Source organism: Oncorhynchus keta, chromosome 18 (genome assembly GCF_023373465.1).
Source record: "Oncorhynchus keta strain PuntledgeMale-10-30-2019 chromosome 18, Oket_V2, whole genome shotgun sequence".
Lineage (NCBI taxonomy): Eukaryota > Metazoa > Chordata > Actinopteri > Salmoniformes > Salmonidae > Oncorhynchus > Oncorhynchus keta.
Window position 1 is genome coordinate 43,752,345 of NC_068438.1, and position 27,319 is coordinate 43,779,663.

General features: G+C 46.7%; 1 protein-coding gene across 1 annotated transcript; it reads left to right on the forward strand.

Annotated features, from left to right (window-relative positions):
- Window positions 1-9,156: 9,156 nt before the first annotated feature.
- Window positions 9,157-22,598, forward strand: LOC127908818 (neuroserpin-like). The gene is made up of 8 exons (XM_052468335.1): window positions 9,157-9,282; window positions 10,881-11,111; window positions 11,746-11,940; window positions 12,984-13,188; window positions 13,432-13,529; window positions 16,992-17,078; window positions 21,550-21,639; window positions 21,755-22,598. The coding sequence occupies exons 1-8, from the start codon at window positions 9,207-9,209 to the stop codon at window positions 21,829-21,831; spliced, it is 1,059 nt and encodes a 352-aa protein (XP_052324295.1). The 5' UTR covers window positions 9,157-9,206; the 3' UTR covers window positions 21,832-22,598.
- The last annotated feature ends 4,721 nt before the right edge of the window (window positions 22,599-27,319 follow it).

Below are 27,319 nucleotides of genomic sequence, written 5' to 3' on the forward strand. Positions count from 1 at the left end.
CATTAACAGGACAGGTACTTCTATGCCTTCTCTGTCAACATTAACATGCCAGGTACTTCTATGCCTGCTCTGTCAACATTAACAGGACAGGTACTTCAATGCCTACTCTGTCAACATTAACAGGACAGGTACTTCTATGCCTACTCTGTCAACATTAACAGCACAGGTACTTCAATGCCTACTCTGTCAACATTAACAGGACAGGTACTTCTATGCCTCCTCTGTCAACATTAACAGGACAGGTACTTCTATGCCTGCTCTGTCAACATTAACAGGACAGGTACTTCTATGCCTGCTCTGTCAACATTAACATGCCAGGTACTTCTATGCCTGCTCTGTCAACATTAACAGGACAGGTACTTCAATGCCTGCTCTGTCAACATTAACATGCCAGGTGTTTCTATGCCTCCTCTGTCAACATTAACAGGACAGGTACTTCAATGCCTGCTCTGTCAACATTAACAGGACAGGTACTTCAATGCCTGCTCTGTCAACATTAACATGCCAGGTACTTCTATGCCTGCTCTGTCAACATTAACAGGACAGGTGCTTCTATGCCTCCTCTGTCAACATTAACAGGACAGGTACTTCTATGCCTAATCTGTCAACATTAACAGGACAGGTACTTCTATGCCTGCTCTGTCAACATTAACAGGACAGGTACTTCTATGCCTGCTCTGTCAACATTAACAGGACAGGTACTTCTATGCCTACTCTGTCAACATTAACATGCCAGGTACTTCTATGCCTACTCTGTCAACATTAACAGGACAGGTACTTCAATGTCTACTCTGTCAACATTAACAGGACAGGTACTTCAATGCCTACTCTGTCAACATTAACAGGACAGGTACTTCAATGCCTACTCTGTCAACATTAACAGGACAGGTACTTCAATGCCTACTCTGTCAACATTAACAGGACAGGTACTTCAATGCCTACTCTGTCAACATTAACAGGACAGGTGCTTCTATGCCTACTCTGTCAACATTAACAGGACAGAGAAACTAGACATGCTCAGTGCGTAAATTATGGTGTGAAATAAACAACGTTTTTTTCTCACAAGTGTAGCAGGTTTTGAACTCTGTAAACAACATTTCCACTCTGAGAATGAGAACGGTAAATGACTGTAATTAATACATGCATTAACATACATTTCTTTAACCAAATGATAGGGATTAATGATAAATTGTCTGTTTTACAAACGGTAGGGGCATTCATGAAGTGCATTGTGGGCCGTCACTGTATTTTATATCTCCTAGGGCAGCATATCGGCCAGGACCGAGCTAGTCAACCTTGATTAGTCTATAAATAAAGAAAATATTCTGTTTCTAATGATACCATGCCAGGTTGGAGAGGATTGGTGTGTTGTCCATTTGACACAACATTAGTGCAATATAGGCCTCATGCTACAACAACATTTTCGACTGCTGTTGAGTAATTCATGAATAGTCAGACACATCCAAACGTTTCAACTGCTGTTGAATAATTCATGAATAGTCAGACACATCCAAACGTTTCAACTGCTGTTGAATAATTCATGAATAGTCAGACACATCCAAACGTTTCAACTGCTGTTGAATAATTCATGAATAGTCAGACACATCCAAACTTTTTTAAATGTACTAATTTACTAGCAAGCAATGAAAATGTGCATTTGTATAAAAAGTCCACACATCAAAACATTTTTTTTTTTACTGAAGTGGCTATGAGCTGTAGTGCTCTACACCCCGCATCTAGCACCTAGCTGCTCCATCATCTAGCTGCTCCATCATCTAGCTGCTCCATCATCTAGCTGCTCCATCATCTAGCGCCTAGCTGCTCCATCATCTAGCGCCTAGCTGCTCCATCATCTAGCGCCTAGCTGCTCCATCATCTAGCTGCTCCATCATCTAGCGCCTAGCTGCTCCATCATCTAGCGCCTAGCTGCTCCATCATCTAGCGCCTAGCTGCTCCATCATCTAGCTGCTCCATCATCTAGCGCCTAGCTGCTCCATCATCTAGCGCCTAGCTGCTCCATCATCTAGCGCCTAGCTGCTCCATCATCTAGCACCTAGCTGCTCCATCATCTAGCACCTAGCTGATCCATCATCTAGCACCTAGCTGCTCCATCATCTAGCGCCTAGCTGCTCCATCATCTAGCGCCTAGCTGCTCCATCATCTAGTGCCAAGCTGCTCCATCATCTAGCGCCAAGCTGCTCCAGTGTCTAGCGCCTAGCTGCTCCAGCGTCTAGCGCCAAGCTGCTCCAGCGTCTAGCGCCAAGCTGCTCCATCATCTAGCGCCAAGCTGCTCCATCATCTAGCGCCAAGCTGCTCCAGCATCTAGCGCCAAGCTGCTCCAGCATCTAGCGCCAAGCTGCTCCAGCATCTAGCGCCTAGCGGCTCCATCATCTAGCGCCTAACTGCTCCAGCATCTAGCGCCTAGCTGCTCCAGCATCTAGCGCCTAGCTGCTCTATCATCTAGTGCCAAGCTGCTCCATCATCTAGTGCCATGCTGCTCCATCATCTAGCGCCAAGCTGCTCCAGCATCTAGCGCCAAGCTGCTCCAGCATCTAGCGCCAAGCTGCTCCAGCATCTAGCGCCAAGCTCCAGCATCAAAGGACAGTTGGAAAGAGGAGGAGATGGAGAAAGTTTGAATTGACATACTAAGTTACCAAAACAATTGCTTATCATCATTAGTAAACATCCCTGCTATTAGGTCAAGTTGATCGACATTCGAAAAAATAAGGTTAATAAAAATAAATCCTAAAAATGTATATAGGCCTATTTAAACAGTTTTGCCGGTTATTTATTTTCATGACGGCCTTCATCCAATACTGTCAGTTACACAGTTATTCAACTACCGACACAGCCCTATGTCTCACATTTCACTGAGGAGGATTCTAGAATGACTAACACATTCCATGTTTTAAGGAAGTTCCTAGAGCGGAACTTGGGAAGTCTGCATGGATATGATCGTTGTGTGTTCTGTAGGGGATAGAATGAACATGTTGTGTGGCAGGCTAGGCTACTCACTGGGCACACACTGGTTGAATCAACATTGTTTCCATGTCATTTCAATCAAATTACATTGAACCAACATGGAATACACTTTGAATTGACGTGTGTGCCCAGTGGGTAGGCTTCTGTCTGCCAGTCAGGGAGACGGGGTTGGGGGAGTCGGTTGGGGTGGGGGTAGCTGGTACCAGGACAGAGCTGCGGTATTGATCCAGTCCTATCATTGTTGTCTCAAGTACAATGTCACTCCAGTCACCAGCACCCACAGGAGCTTCTAGCCCAGTGTGGGAGCATGGGACTCTCATCTATCTGATAGTCACACACACACACACACACACACACACACACACACACACACACACACACACACACACACACACACACACACACACACACACACACACACACACACACACACACACACACACACACACACACACACACACACACACACACACACACACACACACACACACACACACACACACACACACACACACACACACACACACACACACACACACACACACACACACACACACACACACACACACACACACACACACACACACACACACACACACACACACACACACAGAGCACCAAACACACAAACAACATGCAGGGTACCTGAACCTATTCAGCAGCTCAGCAATACACAACAGAGAACCAGGGAGGGACATCCCCTCTGTATGTGTCCCTCTCTCTCATTCCCTCTATCACGCTAAAAACGCAGTGGCATGCTCCTGTTTTCTTTGTTTGTGCAGAAAACAGCGTTGCCAGGCAACGGTAAAAGGCAGAGGGATGGAACTGCATGAACTGCGTGTGTGTTCAGCAGGAGCAGCCAGAACACACCAGTCCCCTTAAGAACGGTGTGTTACATGAGGTAGGTAGGTAGGTAAAGAGAGAGGTAGGTAGAGAGAGAGGTAGGTAGAGAGAGAGGTAGGTAGAGAGGGAGGTAGGTAGGTAGGTAGGTAGAGAGAGAGGTAGGTAGGTAGGTAGGTGGTAGGTAGGTAGGTAGGTAGGTAGGTAGGTAGGTAGGTAGGTAGGTAGGTAGGTAGGTAGAGAGAGAGAGAGGGGGTAGGTAGGTAGAGAGAGAGGGGGTGGGTAGGTAGGTAGAGAGGGAGGTAGGTAGAGAGGGAGGTAGGTAGAGAGGGAGGTAGGTAGAGAGGGAGGTAGGTAGAGAGGGAGGTAGGTAGAGAGGGGGTAGGTAGAGAGAGGGGGTAGGTAGAGAGGGGGGGTAGGTAGGTAGGTAGAGAGAGAGAGGGAGGTAGGTAGGTAGAGAGAGAGGTAGGTAGGTAGAGAGAGAGGTAGGTAGGTAGAGAGAGAGGTAGGTAGAGAGAGAGAGAGGGGGTAGGTAGGTAGAGAGAGGGGGTGGGTAGGTAGGTAGAGAGGGAGGTAGGTAGAGAGGGTAGGTAGAGAGGGAGGTAGGTAGAGAGGGAGGTAGGTAGAGAGGGAGGTAGGTAGAGAGGTAGGTAGAGAGGGAGGTAGGTAGAGAGAGAGGGGGTAGGTAGAGAGAGAGGGGGTAGGTAGAGAGAGAGGTAGGGGGTAGGTAGAGAGAGAGGTAGGGGGTAGGTAGAGAGAGAGGTAGGTAGGTAGGTAGGTAGAGAGAGAGGGAGGTAGGTAGGTAGAGAGAGAGGTAGGTAGGTAGAGAGAGAGGTAGGTAGGTAGAGAGGGAGGTAGGTAGGTAGAGAGGGAGGTAGGTAGGTAGAGAGGGAGGTAGGTAGGTAGGTAGAGAGGGAGGTAGGTAGAGAGAGAGAGAGAGGTAGAGAGGGGGAGGGAGGGAGGTAGGTAGAGAGAGAGGGAGGGAGGTAGGTAGAGAGAGGGAGGTAGGTAGAGAGAGAGAGAGGGAGGTAGGTAGAGAGAGAGGGAGGTAGGTAGAGAGAGAGGGAGGTAGGTAGGTAGAGAGAGAGGGAGGTAGGTAGAGAGAGAAGGAGGTAGGTAAGTAGAGAGGGAGGTAGGTAAGTAGAGAGGGAGGTAGGTAGGTAGAGAGGGAGGTAGGTAGGTAGAGAGGGAGGTAGGTAGGTAGAGAGGGAGGTAGAGAGAGAGGGAGGTAGGTAGGTAGGTAGAGAGGGAGGTAGGTAGGTAGAGGGGAGGAAGGGAGGTAGGTAGGAAGGGAGGTAGGTAGAGAGGTAGGTAGGTAGGCAGGTAGGTAGGCAGGTAAGTAGGTAGGGAGGGAGGGAGGGAGGGAGGGAGGTTGGAAGGAAGGAAGGAAGGAAGGAAGGAAGGAAGGAAGGAAGGAAGGAAGGAAGGAAGGAAGGAAGGAAGGAAGGAAGGAGAGGAGGAGAGGAGAGGAGAGGAGAGGAGAGGAGAGGAGAGGAGAGGAGAGGAGAGGAGAGAGGAGAGGAGAATGGACTGGAGGAAAGGACGGAGGAAAGGACGGGAGGGAGAGGAGAGTGGACTGGAGGAAAGGACGTAAGGGAGGGAGGGAAGGAGAGGAGAGTGGACTGGAGGAAAGGACGGCAGGGAGTGAAGGAGAGGAGAGTGGACTGGAGGAAAGGACGGAAGGGAGTGAGGGAGAGGAGAGTGGACTGGAGGAAAGGACGGAAGGGAGGGAGAGGAGAGTGGACTGGAGGAAAGGATGGAAGGGAGGGAGGGAGAGGAGAGTGGACTGGAGGAAATGACGGAAGGCAGGGAGGGAGAGGAGAGTGGACTGGAGGAAAGGACGGAAGGGGGGAGGGAGAGGAGAGTGGACTGGAGGAAAGGACGGCAGGGAGTGAGGGAGAGGAGAGTGGACTGGAGGAAAGGACGGAAGGGAGGGAGAGGAGAGTGGCCTGGAGGAAAGGATGGAAGGGAGGGAGGGAGAGGAGAGTGGACTGGAGGAAAGGATGGAAGGGAGGGAGGGAGAGGAGAGTGGACTGGAGGAAATGACGGAAGGCAGGGAGGGAGAGGAGAGTGGACTGGAGGAAAGGACGGAAGGGAGGGAGGGAGAGGAGAGTGGACTGGAGGAAAGGACGGCAGGGAGTGAGGGAGAGGAGAGTGGACTGGAGGAAAGGACGGAAGGGAGGGAGAGGAGAGTGGACTGGAGGAAAGGATGGAAGGGAGGGAGGGAGAGGAGAGTGGACTGGAGGAAAGGACGGAAGGGAGGGAGGGAGAGGAGAGTGGACTGGAGGAAAGGACGGAAGGGAGGGAGGGAGAGGAGAGTGGACTGGAGGAAAGGACGGAAGGGAGGGAGGGAGAGGAGAGTGGACTGGAGGAAAGGACGAACGGAAGGGAGGGAGGGAGAGGAGAGTGGACTGGAGGAAAGGACGGAAGGGAGGGAGGGAGAGGAGAGTGGACTGGAGGAAAGGACGGAAGGGAGGGAGGGAGGGAGAGGAGAGTGGACTGGAGGAAACGACGGAAGGGAGGGAGGGAGAGGAGAGTGATATGAAGCAAAGAAAATAAATGCCACATATTCTATGTTGGGTTAGGCAGTGTCCATATTCACACACACACACACAGGCATTCTCATGACACTGAGGCAAGCAGATTTTGAAGAAAAATCTGATGTAGCAGGAGATTAAATATGCATGAGCTCATTTAGTAAATTGGCACCAAACAGAGTTTCTTCTGTCTACAGTCGACAGCACAAATGTAGTTACAACCCACTGGAGGAGGACAGTTTCATCACTCTTCCCCCTCTCCTCCCCCCTCCTCTCCCCCTCTTCCTCCTCTCCCCTCTTGCTCCTCTCCCCCTCTTCCTCCTCTCCCCCTCTTCCTCCTCTCCCCTCTTCCTCCTCTCCCCCTCTCCTCCCCTCCTCTCCTCCTCCCCCTCCTCTCCTCCTCTCCCCCCTCTTCCTCCTCTCCCCTCTTCCTCCTCTCCCCCCTCTTCCTCCTCTCCCCCTCTTCCTCCTTTCCTCCTCTCCCCCTCACCCCCTCTCCCCCTCTTCCTCCTCTCCCCTCTCCTCCTCTCCCCCTCTCCCCTCTCCTCCTCTCCCCTCTTCCTCCTCTCCCCCTCTTCTCCTCTCCTCCTCTCCCCCTCCTCTCCTCTCCCCCCCCTCTCCCCCTCTCCCCCTCTTCCTCCTCTCCTCCTTCTCCTCCTCTCCTCTTTCTCATATCAACATCACATCACATTTTATTTGTCACGTGGTCTACAAACAACATGTGTGGACTAACAGTGAAATACTCACTCCATCCCAAAAATGCAGACAGAAAGAAAATTGAGAGATAATATAAGTAAAACATGTAATAATAAAAGTAATAGTAGATCCAAATAACTTCACAGATCTTCATTGTAAAGGGTTTAAACACTGTTTCCCAGGCTTGTTCAATGAACCAAAACAATGAATGAACATGCACCGGATGGAACGGTCATTAAGACACCAACAGCTTAGACGGTAGGCAAATAAGGTCACAGTTATGAAACTTAGGACATTAAAGAGGCATTTTTACAGACTGAAAAACACCAAAAGAAAGATGCCCAGGGTCCCTGCTCATCTGTGTGAATGTGCCTTAGGCATGCTGCAAGGAGGCATGAGGACTGCAGATGTGGCCAGGGCAATAAATTGCTATGTCTGTACTGTGAGACGCCTAAGACAGAGCTACAGGGAGACAGGACAGACAGCTGATTGTCCTCGCTGTGGCAGACCATGTGTAACAACACCTGCACAGGATCATCTGAACATCACACCTGCTGGACAGGTACAGGATGGCAACAACAACTGCCGAGTTATCCCTCCATCAGTACTCAGACTGTCTGCAATAGGCTGAGAGAGGCTGGACTGGGGGCTTGTAGGCCTGTTGTAAGGCAGATCCTCACCAGACATCACCGGAAACAATGTCGCATATGGGCACAAACTCGTCGGGTTTCTGTTAGTCACATGTCTGTGGAACTTGTTCAGTTTATGTCTCAGTTGTTGAATCTTGTTATGTTGGTACAAATATTTACACATGTTAAATTTGCTGAAAATGAATGCAGTTGACAGTGAGAGGACCTTTCTTTTTTGCTGAGTTTAATACTGTAGCAGGGTCAATTCAGATAACCCGGTAGCTATTTGGTTACTATTTAACTAACTATTTAGCAGTCTTATGGCTTGGGGGTAGAAGCTGTTCAGGTTCCTGTTGGTTCCAGATTTGGTGCATCGGTACCGCTTTCCATATGGTAGCAGAGAGAAGTCTATGACTAAATTCACATGAACACTTCCATTGTTGGACAACACCCTAATTAGAAATGGGTTTATCCTTGTCCTCTCATTGTCTGGTACAGTATAAATGTAGTTACAGCCGTACAGTAGGATAACTGGCTGTTTATCAGTATAAATGTAGTTACAGCCGTACAGTAGGATAACTGGCTGTTTATCAGTATAAATGTAGTTACAGCCGTACAGTAGGATAACTGGCTGTTTATCAGTATAAATGTAGTTAGTCGTACAGTAGGATAACTGGCTGTTTATCAGTATAAATGTAGTTACAGTCGTACAGTAGGATAACTGGCTGTTTATCAGTATAAATGTAGTTAGTCGTACAGTAGGATAACTGGCTGTTTATCAGTATAAATGTAGTTAGTCGTACAGTAGGATAACTGGCTGTTTATCAGTATAAATGCAGTTACAGTCGTACAGTAGTTGATAACTGGCTGTTTATCAGTATAAATGTAGTTACAGTCGTACAGTAGGATAACTGGCTGTTTATCAGTATAAATGTAGTTACAGTCGTACAGTAGGATAACTGGCTGTTTATCAGTATAAATGTAGTTACAGTCGTACAGTAGGATAACTGGCTGTTTATCAGTATAAATGTAGTTACAGTCGTACAGTAGGATAACTGGCTGTTTATCAGTATAAATGTAGTTACAGTCGTACAGTAGGATAACTGGCTGTTTAGCAGTCTGTCTACTCTTTTTCCCCTCCCATTCCATCTCTCTCCCTGTTTTATCCCTGTGTGTTTTCCTCTATCTATATTCAGACACTAATATGCTTTATTGGCATGCCGGATTGAAACATGTTCCGTCTCTGTCATTCTCTCCTCCCGCTAACCCCCCTCTCTCTCTCTCTCTCTCTCTCTCTTTTTCTTTCTCTCTCTCTCATTCTCTTTGTCTCTCGCTAGCTCTCAGCTTTCCCATGTTGATTCTCAGCCTCCTGCCCCTCCTCCTGTTGCCGGGCCATGGTTGCCATGCCGCTGACATTCCGGAGGACACCACGGCAGAGTTCTCCGTCAGACTCTACCACCAGCTGCAGGCGCGGGGATGACAACATCATCTTCTCCCCCTGAGTGTGGCTGTGGCCCTGGGCATGGTGGAGCTGGGGGCCCGCGGGGCCTCCCTCACACAGATACGCCAGGCTGTTGGCTTCAGCCACCTACCTACAGGTATACACACTAGAGGTCGACCGATTTATGATTTTTAAACGCCGATACCAATGATTGGAGGATCAAAAAGCAGATACCGATTAATCGGCCAATTTTTTAAATTTTATTTATTTGTAATAATGACAATTACAACAATACTGAATGAAGACTTATTTTAACTTAAGATAATAAACCAATAAAATCAATTTAGCCTCAAATAAATAATGAAATGTGTTCAATTTGGTTTAAATAATGAAAAAACAAAGTGTTGGAGAAGAAAGTAAAAGTGCAATATGTGCCATGTAAGAAAGCTAACGTTTCAGTTCCTTGTTCAGAACATGAGAACAGGTGGTTCCTTTTAACATGAGTCTTCAATATTCCCAGTTAAGAAGTTTTAGGTTGTAGTTATTACAGGAATTATAGGACTATTTCCCTCTATACCATTTGTATTTCATTAACCTTTGACTATTGGATGTTCTTATAGGCACTTTAGTATTGCCAGTGTAACAGTATAGCTTCCGTCCCTCTCCTCGCTCCTCCCTGGGCTCGAACCAGGAACACAACGACAACAGCCACCCTCGAAGCAGCTTTACCCATGCAGAGCAAGGGGAACAACCACTCAAGGCTCAGAGCAAGTGACGTTTGAAACCCTATTAGCGCGCTAACTAGCTCGGCTACACCAACCTCACCTCTGGAGTTGATAGGCTTGAAGTCATAAACAGCGCAATGCTTGACGCACAATGAACAGCTGCTGGCAAAACGGACAAATATTTTTTTTTTTTTTTTTTTTTTTTTTACCTTTATTTTACTAGGCAAGTCAGTTAAGAACAAATTCTTATTTTCAATGACGGCCTAGGAACAGTGAGTTAACTGCCTGTTCAGGGGCAGAACGACAGATTGTCAGCTCGGGATTCGAACTTGCAACCTTTTGGTTACTAGTCCAACGCTCTAACCACTAGGCTACCCTGCCGCCCCATTATGGGGTATTGTGATTATGCTGTTTGAATTAATGTTTACGCTTCTGCCTACCACCGCTCAGTCAGATTATATGCAACGCAGGACACGCTAGATAATATCTAGTAATATCATCAACCATGTGCAGTTAAACAGTGATTATGATTGATTGATTTGGCTTACTGCATTTGCGTAACAGGCAGTCTCCTTGTGGAGTGCGTTGGACTAGTTAACTGTATGGTTGCAAGATTGGATCCCCCGAGCTGACGTGGTGAACATCTGTCGTTCTGCTCCTGAACGAGGCAGTTAACCCACCATTTCTAGGCCTTAATTGAAGATAAGAATGTGTTCTTTACTGACTTGCCTAGTTAAATAAAGATTAAATAAAGGTGTAAAAACAAAAAAAATGTAAAATCGGCGCCCAAAAATACAGATTTCCGATTGTTATGAAAACTTGTAATCAGCCCTAATTAATCAGTCATTCCGATTAATCGGTCGACCTCTGATACACAAGCACGCACACACACACACGCACACGCACGCACACACACATACACACACAAACATACACACAGCCACCTACCTACAAGTATACACACCTCAGAACACACACTCACACAGCCACCTCCCAGTGAGTAAGTTGTGTGTCTCTGTCCGTCTCCCAGATGAGGAGTTCTCTCTGCTCCAGAACCTGACAGGGGCTCTGTCTGAAGACGACGCCCACTACATCATCCGATTGGCCAACTCCCTCTTCCTGCAGAGTGGCGTGACCTTTAACCCAGAGTTCCTGCGGCTGATGAGGAAGTACTTCCGGGCGGAGGTGGAGACGGTGGACTTCAGCGAATCAGCCGCTGTGGCAGAGCAGATCAATGGCTGGGTGGAGAACCACACTGAGAGTGAGTCTGTGTGTGTAATCAATGCGTGTGGTTTGTGTGGAATCAATGCGTGTGGTTTGTGTGGAATCAAAATCAATTGTGTAGGGTGTGCAGCAACACTCCCCATCCAACCTGACAGAGCTTGAGAGGATCTGCAGAGAAGAATGGGAGAAAATCCCCAAATACAGGCGTTCCAAGCTTGTAGCGTCATACCCAAGAAGACTCGTGGCTGTAATCGCTGCCAAAGGTGCTTCAACAGAGTATTGAATAAAGGGTCTGAATACTTATGTAAATGTGATATTTCTGTTTTTTATTTTCAGTAAATTAGCACAAATTTCGAAATACCTCTTTTGCTTTGTCATTATAGGGTATTGTGATGTCATTATGGGGTATTGTGATGTCATTATGAGGTAATGTGATGTCATTATGAGGTAATGTGATGTCATTATGGGGTATTGTGATGTCATTATGGGGTATTGTGTGTAGATCGAGGGGGAAAAACAATGTAATCAATTTTAGAATAAGGCTGTAACGTGGAAAAAGGGGTCTGAACACTTTCTGAAGTCATTGTATATAAGTTACCCTGTGTGTGTGTGTGTGTGTGTGTGTGTGTGTGTGTGTGTGTGTGTGTGTGTGTGTGTGTGTGTGTCTCCAGGTAAGATCCGTGACCTGTTGTCAGCTGATGATTTCAGCAGTGTGACCCAGCTGACCCTGGTCAACGCGGTATACTTCCGGGGCAGCTGGAAGAACCAGTTCAGACCAGAAAACACCAGAACCTTCTCCTTCAGCAAAGATGACGGGAGCGAGGCCCAGACACACATGATGTACCAGCAGGGAGACTTCTACTATGGTGTGTGTGTGTGTGTGAACTCTCATGTACCAGTAGGAATAGAAACAGGTCTGCCAGAAGACACCTGTATATAAATCTATCACACAAACAAACACACACATACACTCTCATTAACACACACACACTCTCATAAACACACACTCTCACAAACACACTTACATAAACACAGACACACTCTCTCACACACACACACACACACACACACACACTCTCACTAACACACACACACTCTCATTAACACACACACACTCTCACAAACACAAACACACTCTCACAAACACACACACACACTTACATAAACACAGACACACTCTCACACACACACACTCACACACACACACACTCACAAACACACACAAACACACACACACACTTACATAAACACAGACACTCTCTCACACACTCTCAAACTTTAAACTCTGAAGACCGACCCCATGTCATGCTGCTACTCCCTCCAACCAGACGGCCTAATTTCAGAGTTTTACTGAAAGAGCTGAGCTAGTACTCAATGACTCTCACAAACACATACTCACACACTCACTCACACTCACACACTCTCACAAACACACACACATACAAACCCTTTTGCACAAAAAATAAAATGTGCTATTCTTATCTAGTCTCTCTTCTCTTTATCACAACCACAACCTCTGATATTGTCCTCGTTTTAAACAGAAAATAAATATGTCTCTGAAATTGCCTACATGTGTGTGTGTTTGCATGTGTGTCTGTCTGTGTGTGTGTTTGTCTGTGTGTGTGTTTGTCTGTGTGTGTGTTTGTCTGTGTGTGTGTTTGTCTGTGTGTGTGTTTGCATGTGTGTGTGTTTGCATGTGTGTCTGTCTGTGTGTATTTGTCTGTGTGTGTGTTTGTCTGTCTGTGTGTGTGTGTGTGTGTCTGTCTGTGTGTGTGTCTGTCTGTGTGTGTGTTTGCATGTGTGTGTCTGTCTGTGTGTCTGTCTGTGTGTGTGTCTGTCTGTGTGTCTGTCTGTGTGTGTCTCTGTCTGTGTGTCTGTCTGTGTGTGTCTCTGTCTGTGTGTGTGTCAGGTGAGTTCAGTGATGGTTCATCCGAGGCAGGTGGTGTGTACCAGGTGTTGGAGATGCCCTATGAAGGAGAGGACATGAGCATGCTGGTGGTGTTACCCAGACAGGAAGTCCCCCTGGCAGTCCTGGAGCCAATCATCAGAGCCCCTCTCTTGGAGGAGTGGGCCAACAACGTCAAAAGGCAGAAGGTGGAGGTCTACCTGCCCAGGTAGAGGACAAAGCACACACACACACATCTCTGTTTATCTGTTGTCAGGTTGGATGTGAGACACACACTGGCTCACACACACTTGTTCTGTTGTGTGTGTGTGTGTGTGTGTGTGTGTGTGTGTGTGTGTGTGTGTGTGTGTGTGTGTGTGTGTGTGTGTGTGTGTGTGTGTGTGTGTGTGGGTGGGTGTGTGTGTGGGTGTGTGTGTGTGGGTGGTGTGTGTGTGTGTGTGTGTGTTGTCAGGTTTAAGGTTGAGCAGAAGGTAGACCTGAAGGAGGCTCTGCAGGATCTGGGCATCAAGAACATCTTCAGTAAAGACGCTGACCTCTCTGCCATGACAGGTGAGATGGAGAGTAAGAGCCTTGCCCATGACAGACAGACAGACAGACAGACAGACAGACAGACAGACAGACAGACAGACAGACAGACAGACAGACAAGATGTTATTATTGGTATTTAATTGAAGTGGTTGTGGGGAAAAGTGAGGTCTGAGGAACAAGCAGCGGTAGGTTGAATAATTCTAATGTAATTATACAATATGATGTAACATCAAACAGCATCAGAGAAACTGACCAACTTCCTGGAGAAAGATTCCAGGCTAATACTCTGTGTTTACATGTGAATGATCCATGTGTCATCCTTGGACCCTGTACTTTTAGGGATGCGCTCTGACATCACTTCTTATCAACAGAGAACCAGTACAAACTATTCCAAACCAACAGATAGCTCTGACATCACTTCCTATCAACAGAGAACCAGTACAAACTATTCCAAACCAACAGATAGCTCTGACATCACTTCCTAGCAACAGAGAACCAGTACAAACTATTCCAAACCAACAGATAGCTCTGACATCACTTCCTAGCAACAGAGAACCAGTACAAACTATTCCAAACCAACAGATAGCTCTGACATCACTTCCTATCAACAGAGAACCAGTACAAACTATTCCAAACCAACAGATAGCTCTGACATCACTTCCTATCAACAGAGAACCAGTACAAACTATTCCAAACCAACAGATAGCTCTGACATCACTTCCTATCAACAGAGAACCAGTACAAACTATTCCAAACCAACAGATAGCTCTGACATCACTTCCTAGCAACAGAGAACCAGTACAAACTATTCCAAACCAACAGATAGCTCTGACATCACTTCCTATCAACAGAGAACCAGTACAAACTATTCCAATCCAACAAATAGCTCTGACATCACTTCCTATCAACAAAGAACCAGTACAAACTATTCCAATCCAACAAATAGCTCTGACATCACTTCCTATCAACAGAGAACCAGTACAAACTATTCCAAACCAACAGATAGCTCTGACATCACTTCCTATCAACAGAGAACCAGTACAAACTATTCCAATCCAACAGATAGCTCTGACATCACTTCCTATCAACAGAGAACCAGTACAAACTATTCCAATCCAACAGATAGCTCTGACATCACTTCCTATCAACAGAGAACCAGTACAAACTATTCCAAACCAACAAATAGCTCTGACATCACTTTCTATCAACAGAGAGCTAACCAGTTATAACCAGGAGAATATCAGACATCCCTCTGACACAGAGACATATATTAAAAGCCTTCAGGTTTTAGAAGCACGCCATGTTGGTGCTTTTATTCTCTAAATGTCGCTGATGTAACAAAACGGGAGAGTTCCCGTGACAGGACCAGCTGCAAACAGAGCCGCCAATTTAACAGACCTTTTTTATTGATTAGCATTGGGGATAATATGTATCCAAGCCTTTACTGTGTTGTGACGTCAACACATATCTGCTTTCACTGGACATCTTCATAGGTTTAAAAAATGATCAGAAATCAACAGCACAACGCCGAAGCTATCACTTAGCAATGACCATGGAGGAGAAAGTACACTATCACTTAGCAATGACCATGGAGGAGAAAGTACACTATCACTTAGCAATGACCATGGAGGAGAAAGTACACTATCACTTAGCAATGACCATGGAGGAGAAAGTACACTATCACTTAGCAATGACCATGGAGGAGAAAGTACACTATCACTTAGCAACGACCATGGAGGAGAAAGTACACTATCACTTAGCAATGACCATGGAGGAGAAAGTACACTATCACTTAGCAATGACCATGGAGGAGAAAGTACACTATCACTTAGCAATGACCATGGAGGAGAAAGTACACTATCACTTAGCAATGACCATGGAGGAGAAAGTACACTATCACTTAGCAATGACCATGGAGGAGAAAGTACACTATCACTTAGCAATGACCATGGAGGAGAAAGTACACTATCACTTAGCAACGACCATGGAGGAGACAGTACACTATCACTTAGCAACGACCATGGAGGAGAAAGTACACTATCACTTAGCAACGACCATGGAGGAGAAAGTACACTATCACTTAGCAACGACCATGGAGGAGAAAGCACACTATCACTTAGCAATGGCCATGGAGGAGAAAGTGGCGCTCTCGGGAATGTTCAGACAGAAACCCCATTGGCCCAACTCTCTATAGATCACTCTGTTCAGACAGAAACCCCATAGGCCCAACTCTCTATAGATCACTCTGTTCAGACAGAAACCCCATTGGCCCAACTCTCTATAGATCACTCTGTTCAGACAGAAACCCCATTGGCCCAACTCTCTATAGATCACTCTGTTCAGACAGAAACCCCATTGGCCCAACTCTCTATAGATCACTCTGTTCAGACAGAAACCCCATTGGCCCAACTCTCTATAGATCACTCTGATCAGACAGAAACCCCATTGGCCCAACTCTCTATAGATCACTCTGTTCAGACAGAAACCCCATTGGCCCAACTCTCTATAGATCACTCTGATCAGACAGAAAGAGCTACCCTGAATATCTCTACCAAGGTAACTTGAGCTGAGTGGGTCGGTCTGAATATCTCTACCAAGGTACCTTGAGCTGAGTGGGTCGGTCTGAATATCTCTACCAAAGTACCGGGATCTGAGTGGGTCGATCTGGATATCTCTACCAAAGTACCGGGATCTGAGTGGGTCGGTCTGAATATCTCTACCAAGGTACCTTGAGCTGAGTGGGTCGGTCTGAATATCTCTACCAAGGTACCTTGAGCTGAGTGGGTCGGTCTGAATATCTCTACCAAAGTACTGGGATCTGAGTGGGTCGATCTGAATATCTCTACCAAAGTACCGGGATCTGAGTGGGTCGGTCTGAATATCTCTACCAAAGTACCGGGATCTGAGTGGGTCGGTCTGAATATCTCTACCAAGGTACCGGCAGCTGAGTGGGTCGATCTGAATATCTCTACCAAAGTACCGGGATCTGAGTGGGTCGATCTGAATATCTACCAAAGTACCGGGATCTGAGTGGGTCGGTCTGAATATCTACCAAAGTACAGGGATCTGAGTGGGTCGATCTGAATATCTCTACCAAAGTAGCGGGATCTGAGTGGGTCGGTCTGAATATCTCTACCAAAGTAGCGGGATCTGAGTGGGTCGGTCTGAATATCTCTACCAAAGTACAGGGATCTGAGTGGGTCGATCTGAATATCTCTACCAAAGTACCGGGATCTGAGTGGGTCGATCTGAATATCTCTACCAAAGTACCGGGATCTGAGTGGGTCAGTCTGAATATCTCTACCAAAGTAGCGGGATCTGAGTGGGTCCTTCAGATCGACAGAACAGCACCGCACGTCAGAGAGGGTAAAAATAGACCGGAAGAGATCTTTAACAGTCTCCGTCAGAGTGGTAGAAATGAGTCTCAAAGAGTTGTGTTTATACTTTACCGTGTGTGTGTGTGTGTGTGTGTGTGTGTTCCAGACGGTAAGGACCTGTTCATTGGAAAGGCGGTGCAGAAAGCCTACCTGGAGGTGACCGAGGAGGGGGCGGAGGGAGCTGCAGGATCAGGTGACCTTATAGTTGCATCATCATCATTCCTGAAATGACATTCTGTTTGCAGGGTCTACCCTTACTATCTACCGTCTTTCTGCTCTCTCTTTTTCTTCTCAGTTTGACCTTTGCTTTGACAGTATTATTTAATTCTCTGCATCTCTCTCTCTCTTTTGCTGTTAAATGTTTTCTTCTCTGTATCCACCTGTTCTCTCTCTATCTTTTCCCCACCGATTAGTCCCGTCTCTATCATTCTCTCTCTCTCTATTCCTCTCTCTCTATCCCTCTCTCCACCGATTCGTCCCGTCTATCATTCTCTCTATTTCTCTCTCTAACCCTCTCTCTCTCTCTCTCTCTCTCTCTATTCCTCTCTCTCTCTCTATCCCTCTCTCCACCGATTCGTCCCGTCTATCATTCTCTCTATTTCTCTCTAACCCTCTCTCTCTCTCTCTCTCTATTCCTCTCTCTCTCCCTCTCTATCCCTCTCTCCACCGATTAGTCCCGTCTCTATCCTTCTCTCTTTTTCTCTCTCTTTCTTTATCCCTCTCTCCACATATTAGTCCCCAGTCTCTCTCTCCATCCCTCTCACTATCTCTCTATCCCTCTCTCCACATATTAGTCCCCAGTCTCTATTTCTCTCTCTCTAACCCTCTCACTATCTCTCTCTATCCCTCTCTCCACCTATTAGTCCACAGTCTCTATTTCTCTCTCTCTAACCCTCTCTCTATCAATCTCTTTCTTTATCCCTCTCTCTACCTATTAGTCCCCAGTCTTTATCTCTCTCTCTAACCCTCTCACTATCTCTTTCTTTATCCCTCTCTCTACCTATTAGTCCCCAGTCTTTATCTCTCTAACCCTCTCACTATCTCTTTCTTTATCCCTCTCTCTACCTATTAGTCCCCAGTCTTTATCTCTCTCTCTATCCCAGTCTCTTTTCTATTGTTCTTGTCAATCTCCTGTGTTGTCTTCCCACTGCAGTACTGTGTTGTCTTCCCACTGCAGTAATGTGTTGTCTTCCCAATGCAGTACTGTGTTGTCTTCCCAATGCAGTACTGTGTTGTCTTCCCACTGCAGTAATGTGTTGTCTTCCCACTGCAGTACTGTGTTGTCTTCCCACTGCAGTACTGTGTTGTCTTCCCGCTGCAGTAATGTGTTGTCTTCCCGCTGCAGTAATGTGTTGTCTTCCCAATGCAGTACTGTGTTGTCTTCCCAATGCAGTACTGTGTTGTCTTCCCACTGCAGTACTGTGTTGTCTTCCCAATGCAGTACTATTTTGTCTTCCCAATGCAGTACTGTGTTGTCTTCCCAATGCAGTACTGTGTTGTCTTCCCAATGCAGTACTGGGTTGTCTTCCCAATGCAGTACTGTGTTGTCTTCCCAATGCAGTACTGTGTTGTCTTCCCAATGCAGTACTGTGTTGTCTTCCCAATGCAGTACTGGGTTGTCTTCCCAATGCAGTACTGGGTTGTCTTCCCAATGCAGTACTGTGTTGTCTTCCCAATGCAGTACTGTGTTGTCTTCCCAATGCAGTAATGTGTTGTCTTCCCAATGCAGTAATGTGTTGTCTTCCCAATGCAGTACTGTGTTGTCTTCCCACTGCAGTAATGTGTTGTCTTCCCAATGCAGTACTGTGTTGTCTTCCCAATGCAGTAATGTGTTGTCTTCCCACTGCAGTAATGTGTTGTCTTCCCAATGCAGTACTGTGTTGTCTTCCCACTGCAGTACTGTGTTGTCTTCCCAATGCAGTACTATTTTGTCTTCCCAATGCAGTACTGTGTTGTCTTCCCAATGCAGTACTGGGTTGTCTTCCCAATGCAGTACTGGGTTGTCTTCCCAATGCAGTACTGTGTTGTCTTCCCAATGCAGTACTGTGTTGTCTTCCCAATGCAGTACTGGGTTGTCTTCCCAATGCAGTACTGGGTTGTCTTCCCAATGCAGTACTATTTTGTCTTCCCAATGCAGTACTGTGTTGTCTTCCCAATGCAGTACTGTGTTGTCTTCCCAATGCAGTACTGTGTTGTCTTCCCACTGCAGTAATGTGTTGTCTTCCCAATGCAGTACTGTGTTGTCTTCCCACTGCAGTAATGTGTTGTCTTCCCAATGCAGTACTGTGTTGTCTTCCCACTGCAGTACTGTGTTGTCTTCCCAATGCAGTACTATTTTGTCTTCCCAATGCAGTACTGTGTTGTCTTCCCAATGCAGTACTGTGTTGTCTTCCCAATGCAGTAATGTGTTGTCTTCCCAATGCAGTACTGTGTTGTCTTCCCAATGCAGTACTGGGTTGTCTTCCCAATACAGTACTGGGTTGTCTTCCCAATACAGTACTGTGTTGTCTTCCCAATGCAGTACTGTGTTGTCTTCCCAATGCAGTACTGTGTTGTCTTCCCAATGCAGTACTGTGTTGTCTTCCCAATGCAGTACTGTGTTGTCTTCCCAATGCAGTACTGTGTTGTCTTCCCAATGCAGTACTGTGTTGTCTTCCCAATGCAGTACTGTGTTGTCTTCCCAATGCAGTACTGTGTTGTCTTCCCAATGCAGTACTGTGTTGTCTTCCCAATGCAGTACTGGGTTGTCTTCCCAATGCAGTACTGGGTTGTCTTCCCAATGCAGTACTGTGTTGTCTTCCCAATGCAGTACTGTGTTGTCTTCCCAATGCAGTAATGTGTTGTCTTCCCAATGCAGTAATGTGTTGTCTTCCCAATGCAGTACTGTGTTGTCTTCCCACTGCAGTAATGTGTTGTCTTCCCAATGCAGTACTGTGTTGTCTTCCCAATGCAGTAATGTGTTGTCTTCCCACTGCAGTAATGTGTTGTCTTCCCACTGCAGTACTGTGTTGTCTTCCCACTGCAGTACTGTGTTGTCTTCCCACTGCAGTACTATTTTGTCTTCCCAATGCAGTACTGTGTTGTCTTCCCAATGCAGTACTGTGTTGTCTTCCCAATGCAGTACTGTGTTGTCTTCCCAATGCAGTACTGTGTTGTCTTCCCAATGCAGTACTGTGTTGTCTTCCCAATGCAGTACTGGGTTGTCTTCCCAATGCAGTACTATTTTGTCTTCCCAATGCAGTACTGTGTTGTCTTCCCAATGCAGTACTGTGTTGTCTTCCCAATGCAGTACTGTGTTGTCTTCCCACTGCAGTAATGTGTTGTCTTCCCAATGCAGTACTGTGTTGTCTTCCCAATGCAGTAATGTGTTGTCTTCCCACTGCAGTAATGTGTTGTCTTCCCCAATGCAGTACTGTGTTGTCTTCCCACTGCAGTACTGTGTTGTCTTCCCAATGCAGTACTATTTTGTCTTCCCAATGCAGTACTGTGTTGTCTTCCCAATGCAGTACTGTGTTGTCTTCCCAATGCAGTAATGTGTTGTCTTCCCAATGCAGTACTGTGTTGTCTTCCCAATGCAGTACTGGGTTGTCTTCCCAATACAGTACTGGGTTGTCTTCCCAATACAGTACTGTGTTGTCTTCCCAATGCAGTACTGTGTTGTCTTCCCAATGCAGTACTGTGTTGTCTTCCCAATGCAGTACTGTGTTGTCTTCCCAATGCAGTACTGTGTTGTCTTCCCAATGCAGTACTGTGTTGTCTTCCCAATGCAGTACTGTGTTGTCTTCCCAATGCAGTACTGTGTTGTCTTCCCAATGCAGTACTGTGTTGTCTTCCCAATGCAGTACTGTGTTGTCTTCCCAATGCAGTACTGTGTTGTCTTCCCAATGCAGTACTGTGTTGTCTTCCCAATGCAGTACTGTGTTGTCTTCCCAATACAGTACTGTGTTGTCTTCCCAATACAGTACTGTGTTGTCTTCCCAATACAGTACTGTGTTGTCTTCCCAATGCAGTACTGTGTTGTCTTCCCAATGCAGTACTGTGTTGTCTTCCCAATGCAGTACTGTGTTGTCTTCCCAATGCAGTACTGTGTTGTCTTCCCAATGCAGTACTGTGTTGTCTTCCCAATGCAGTACTGTGTTGTCTTCCCAATGCAGTACTGTGTTGTCTTCCCAATGCAGTACTGTGTTGTCTTCCCAATGCAGTACTGTGTTGTCTTCCCAATGCAGTACTGTGTTGCGTTCCATATGGATGGTATGCAAACAGTGCCCCCTCCTGCTGACTGTTCGGTGTCAGTAGATTTAAATGTCACTGGGAGAATCTCAGTTGCATACTCCTCGCATCCTCTCCTCCTTCTCAAAACCCATTGGAGGAGGTCAGAGGGGCGGGACCTCTAGCTTTCTCATCTAATGGGTTTTGAGAAGGAGGCGAGGAGAGAGGAGGATGCAACTGAGATTCTTCCAGTGTGTTGAATGTTCTCTCTCTCTCCCTCTCTGTGTCCTGTAGGAATGATAGCCCTCACCAGGACTCTGGTTCTGTACCCTCAGGTCATGAATGTTTTCTCTCTCTCCCTCTCTGTGTCCTGTAGGAATGATAGCCCTCACCAGGACTCTGGTTCTGTACCCTCAGGTCATGAATGTTTCTCTCTCCCTCTCTGTGTCCTGTAGGAATGATAGCCCTCACCAGGACTCTGGTTCTGTACCCTCAGGTCATGGCTGATCACCCCTTCTTCTTCATCATCAGAAACCGCAGGACAGGTGTGTGTTACACTGTCCGTCTGTCCGTCCCTCTGTTTGTCTCTGTCTGATTATATAACTTATGTGCCTGACCCTAGTGTCTTCTCTGACAGTTTCTTTCTCTCCTCCCCTCCAGGTTCTATCCTGTTCATGGGCAGGGTTATGACACCAGAGGTCATTGAGCCTACCGACTTCGACAATGACTCCATGTAACTATGACGACGACCAATGGGATTCCAGTGTGCTGCTATCCTGCTATGAGGTCATATGCTCAAAGCCAATCAGATCCAGGCAAAACGACGCCATAAACACAACCTTTCCTCTCCCCATCGTCGGCTGTGTTTTTATACTCTTATCGAGAATATACATGATTCCTATTCTATATTCTATTTGATATATATTGATATATACAAATAATGTGACTGTGTTTTGATACTGTAAGCTTTAACCACTTGGTAAGAGAGAGGGAGAGAGAGATGTAAATATATATAAAGAAAAGTGAAATGGTTTCTATGGTCTAATGGATCAGTAGACATCTGTGTACTGCCCCTTTAATTTCACTAGCCTCACACACACACACACACACACACACACACACACACACACACACTCTGTCGTTTCAGGTGTCTCCCAAATCAACGCCATTATATTCCTGTACATTTACTACTGTGTTATAAGACTAGATATTTATTGCAAAAAAAAAAATAACGTGTGCAGAGATATATATATATATATACGTATGTAAACACAGAATCTTAGTAATTCTATTTAGTCCACCCCCCCCCACGCTAGAAGTACCCGGCTAAAATACTGATGAACTAACATGCCTTATGAGTTGTTGATTTAGTGCAGGCTTTTGAAGACATTTGAACAGTTTGTGTAAAATAGTTTTGCTCTTGTGAAGAGGCGTGCAGGTGGATTTGGAAACCAGCTATATTCACTCTTTTACTAAAATAAATATCAATGTGTTCCAGTTATAATTGTCTGATGTCTTTTTGTATATAATTGCATTGAATTGTATTTGGTAAAACTACTGTACATTAAGTACCTGTTATACCAGTGTAGTAATGCTGTACATACAACAGTATTAGTAATAGTAATTACATCATTTCTAATGATCTTCTTAGGTAAATGGCCATATAACAGAGTATTGTCAAGTTAAGACTGGAAATGACCTTGCAAAGCCCTCTGGATACATCACTATACCTCATTGAAATACCACAGTAGTAAGAACAGAGTCGGCCTAGGCCAAATCTGAGCAATATTATTTTTGGCCAGGATAGGGCCATCATTTGGCATGGAGAGGGAGAGAGATCTGATCACAGAAGTAGTCAAGGGCACACTGGAGGACAGACAAGACTAGGGAATGAGGCTGCATCTCAGAGGCCAAACTCGTCTCCTCCCCTCATTGCAGATGATGGAAAGGAGCTTAAGGCAGAATAACCATATCATTACAGAACAATGTAGTACTCCTCATACAGGACTAGTAATACAGGACTAGTAAAGGCCTGTTAATACAGGACTAGTAAAGGTATGTTAATACAGGACTAGTAAAGGTCTGTTAATACAGGACTAGTAAAGGCCTGTTAATACAGGACTAGTAAAGGCCTGTTAATACAGGACTAGTAAAGGCCTGTTAATACAGGACTAGTAAAGGCCTGTTAATACAGGACTAAATCAAATCAAATCAAATTTATTTATATAGCCCTTCGTACATCAGCTGATATCTCAAAGTGCTGTACAGAAACCCAGCCTAAAACCCCAAACAGCAAACAATGCAGGTGTAAAAGCACGGTGGCTAGGAAAACTCCCTAGAAAGGCCAAAACCTAGGAAGAAACCTAGAGAGGAACCGGGCTATGTGGGGTGGCCAGTCCTCTTCTGGCTGTGCCGGGTAGAGATTATAACAGAACATGACCAAGATGTTCAAATGTTCATAAATGACCAGCATGGTCGAATAATAATAAGGCAGAACAGTTGAAACTGGAGCAGCAGCACAGTCAGGTGGACTGGGGACAGCAAGGAGCCTTCATGTCAGGTAGTCCTGGGGCACGGTCCTAGGGGCTCAGGTCAGTTGAAACTGGAGCAGGAGCATGGCCAGGTGGACTGGGGACAGCAAGGAGTCCTCATGTCAGGTAGTCCTGGGACATGGTCCTAGGGCTCAGGTCCTCCGAGAGAGAGAAAGAAAGAGAGAAGGAGAGAATTAGAGAACGCACACTTAGATTCACACAGGACACCGAATAGGACAGGAGAAGTACTCCAGATATAACAAACTGACCCTAGCCCCCGACACATAAACTACTGCAGCATAAATACTGGAGGCTGAGACAGGAGGGGTCAGGAGACACTGTGGCCCCATCCGAGGACACCCCGGACAGGGCCAAACAGGAAGGATATAACCCCACCCACTTTGCCAAAGCACATCCCCCACACCACTAGAGGGATATCTTCAACCACCAACTTACCATCCTGAGACAAGGCCGAGTATAGCCCACAAAGATCTCCGCCACGGTACAACCCAAGGGGGGGGCAACCCAGACAGGCCGACCACAACAGTGAATCAACCCACCCAGGTGACGCACCCCCAGGGACGGCACGAGAGAGCCCCAGCAAGCCAGTGACTCAGCCCCGTAACAGGGTTAGAGGCAGAGAATCCCAGTGGAAAGAGGGGAACCGGCCAGGCAGAGACAGCAAGGGCGGTTCGTTGCTCCAGAGCCTTCCGTTCACCTTCCCACTCCTGGGCCAGACTACACTCAATCATATGACCCACTGAAGAGATGAGTCTTCAGTAAAGACTTAAAGGTTGAGACCGAGTTTGCGTCTCTGACATGGGTAGGCAGACCGTTCCATAAAAAATGGAGCTCTATAGGAGAAAGCCCTGCCTCCAGCTGTTTGCTTAGAAATTCTAGGGGACAATTAGGAGGCCTGCGTCTTGTGACCGTAGCGTACGTGTAGGTATGTACGGCAGGACCAAATCAGAGAGGTAGGTAGGAGCAAGCCCATGTAATGCTTTGTAGGTTAGCAGTAAAACCTTGAAATCAGCCCTTGCTTTGACAGGAAGCCAGTGTAGAGAGGCTAGCACTGGAGTAATATGATCAAATTTTTGGTTCTAGTCAGGATTCTAGCAGCCGTATTTAGCACTAACTGAAGTTTATTTAGTGCTTTATCCGGGTAGCCGGAAAATAGAGCATTGCAGTAGTCTAACCTAGAAGTGACAAAAGCATGGATTAATTTTTCTGCATCATTTTTGGACAGAAAGTTTCTGATTTTTGCAATGTTACGTAGATGGAAAAAGCTGTCCTCGAAATGGTCTTGATATGTTCTTCAAAAGAGAGATCAGGGTCCAGAGTAACGCCGGGTCCTTCACAGTTTTATTTGAGACGACTGTACAACCATTAAGATTAATTGTCAGATTCAACAGAAGATCTCTTTGTTTCTTGGGACCTAGAACAAGCATCTCTGTTTTGTCTGAGTTTAATAGTAGAAAGTTTGCAGCCATCCACTTCCTTATGTCTGAAACACATGCTTCTAGCGAGGGCAATTTTGGGGCTTCACCATGTTTCATTGAAATGTACAGCTGTGTACAGTAAAGGTCTGTTAATACAGGACTAGTAAAGGCCTGTTAATACAGGACTAGTAAAGGCCTGTTAATACAGGACTAGTAAAGGCCTGTTAATACAGGACTAGTAAAGGTCTGTTAATACAGGACTAGTAAAGGCCTGTTACATTTACATTACATTTAAGTCATTTAGCAGACGCTCTTATCCAGAGCGACTTACAAATTGGTGCATTCACCTTATGACATCCAGTGGAACAGTCACTTAACAATAGTGCATCTAAATCTTAAAAGGGGGGGTGAGAAGGATTACTTATCCTATCCTAGGTATTCCTTAAAGAGGTGGGGTTTCAGGTGTCTCCGGAAGGTGGTGATTGACTCCGCTGTCCTGGCGTCGTGAGGGAATTTGTTCCACCATTGGGGGGCCAGAGCAGCGAACAGTTTTGACTGGGCTGAGCGGGAACTGTACTTCCTCAGTGGTAGGGAGGCGAGCAGGCCAGAGGTGGATGAACGCAGTGCCCTTGTTTGGGTGTAGGGCCTGATCAGAGCCTGGAGGTACTGAGGTGCCGTTCCCCTCACAGCTCCGTAGGCAAGCACCATGGTCTTGTAGCGGATGCGAGCTTCAACTGGAAGCCAGTGGAGAGAGCGGAGGAGCGGGGTGACGGGAGAGAACTTGGGAAGGTTGAACACCAGACGGGCTGCGGCATTCTGGATGAGTTGTAGGGGTTTAATGGCACAGGCAGGGAGCCCAGCCAACAGCGAGTTGCAGTAATCCAGACGGGAGATGACAAGTGCCTGGATTAGGACCTGCGCCGCTTCCTGTGTGAGGCAGGGTCGTACTCTGCGGATGTTGTAGAGCATGAACCTACAGGAACGGGCCACCGCCTTGATGTTAGTTGAGAACGACAGGGTGTTGTCCAGGATCACACCAAGGTTCTTAGCGCTCTGGGAGGAGGACACAATGGAGTTGTCAACCGTGATGGCGAGATCATGGAACGGGCAGTCCTTCCCCAGGAGGAAGAGCAGCTCCGTCTTGCCGAGGTTCAGCTTGAGGTGGTGATCCGTCATCCACACTGATATGTCTGCCAGACATGCAGAGATGCGATTCGCCACCTGGTCATCAGAAGGGGGAAGGAGAAGATTAATTGTGTGCCGTCTGCATAGCAATGATAGGAGAGACCGTGTGAGGTTATGACAGAGCCAAGTGACTTGGTGTATAGCGAGAATAGGAGAGGGCCTAGAACAGAGCCCTGGGGGACACCAGTGGTGAGAGCGCGTGGTGAGGAGACAGATTCTCGCCACGCCACCTGGTAGGAGCGACCTGTCAGGTAGGACGCAATCCCAAGCGTGGGCCGCGCCGGAGATGCCCAACTCGGGAGAGGGTGGAGAGGAGGATCTGATGGTTCACAGTATCGAAGGCAGCCGATAGGTCTAGAAGGATGAGAGCAGAGGAGAGAGAGTTAGCTTTAGCAGTGCGGAGCGCCTCCGTGATACAGAGAAGAGCAGTCTCAGTTGAATGACTAGTCTTGAAACCTGACTGATTTGGATCAAGAAGGTCATTCTGAGAGAGATAGCGGGAGAGCTGGCCAAGGACGGCACGTTCAAGAGTTTGGGAGAGAAAGAAAGAAGGGATACTGGTCTGTAGTTGTTGACATCGGAGGGATCGAGTGTAGGTTTTTTCAGAAGGGGGTGCAACTCTCGCTCTCTTGAAGACGGAAGGGACGTAGCCAGCGGTCAGGGATGAGTTGATGAGCGAGGTGAGGTAAGGGAGAAGGTCTCCGGAAATGGTCTGGAGAAGAGAGGAGGGGATAGGGTCAAGCGGGCAGGTTGTTGGGGCGGCCGGCCGTCACAAGACGCGAGATTTCATCTGGAGAGAGAGGGGAGAAAGAGGTCAGAGCACAGGGTAGGGCAGTGAGAGAGAACCAGCGGTGTCGTTTGACTTAGCAAACGAGGATCGGATGTCGCCGACCTTCTTTTCAAAATGGTTGACGAAGTCATCTGCAGAGAGGGGAGGAGGGGGATTCAGGAGGGGAGAGAAGGTGGCAAGAGCTTTCCTAGGGGTTAGAGGCAGATGCTTAAATTTAGAGTGGCAGAAAGTGGCTTTAGCAGCAGAGACAGAGGAGGAAATGTAGAGAGGAGGGGAGTGA

Excerpts from the sequence above, each read along its gene's own strand:
- LOC127908818 (XM_052468335.1), top strand. The coding sequence starts at position 9,207 with ATGGTGGAGCTGGGGGCCCGCGGGGCCTCCCTCACACAGATACGCCAG. Across the intron at positions 9,283-10,880 it reads CTTCAGCCACCTACCTACAG|ATGAGGAGTTCTCTCTGCTC; the intron begins GTATACACACTA and ends TCCGTCTCCCAG. Across the intron at positions 17,079-21,549 it reads GGAGGGAGCTGCAGGATCAG|GAATGATAGCCCTCACCAGG; the intron begins GTGACCTTATAG and ends TGTGTCCTGTAG.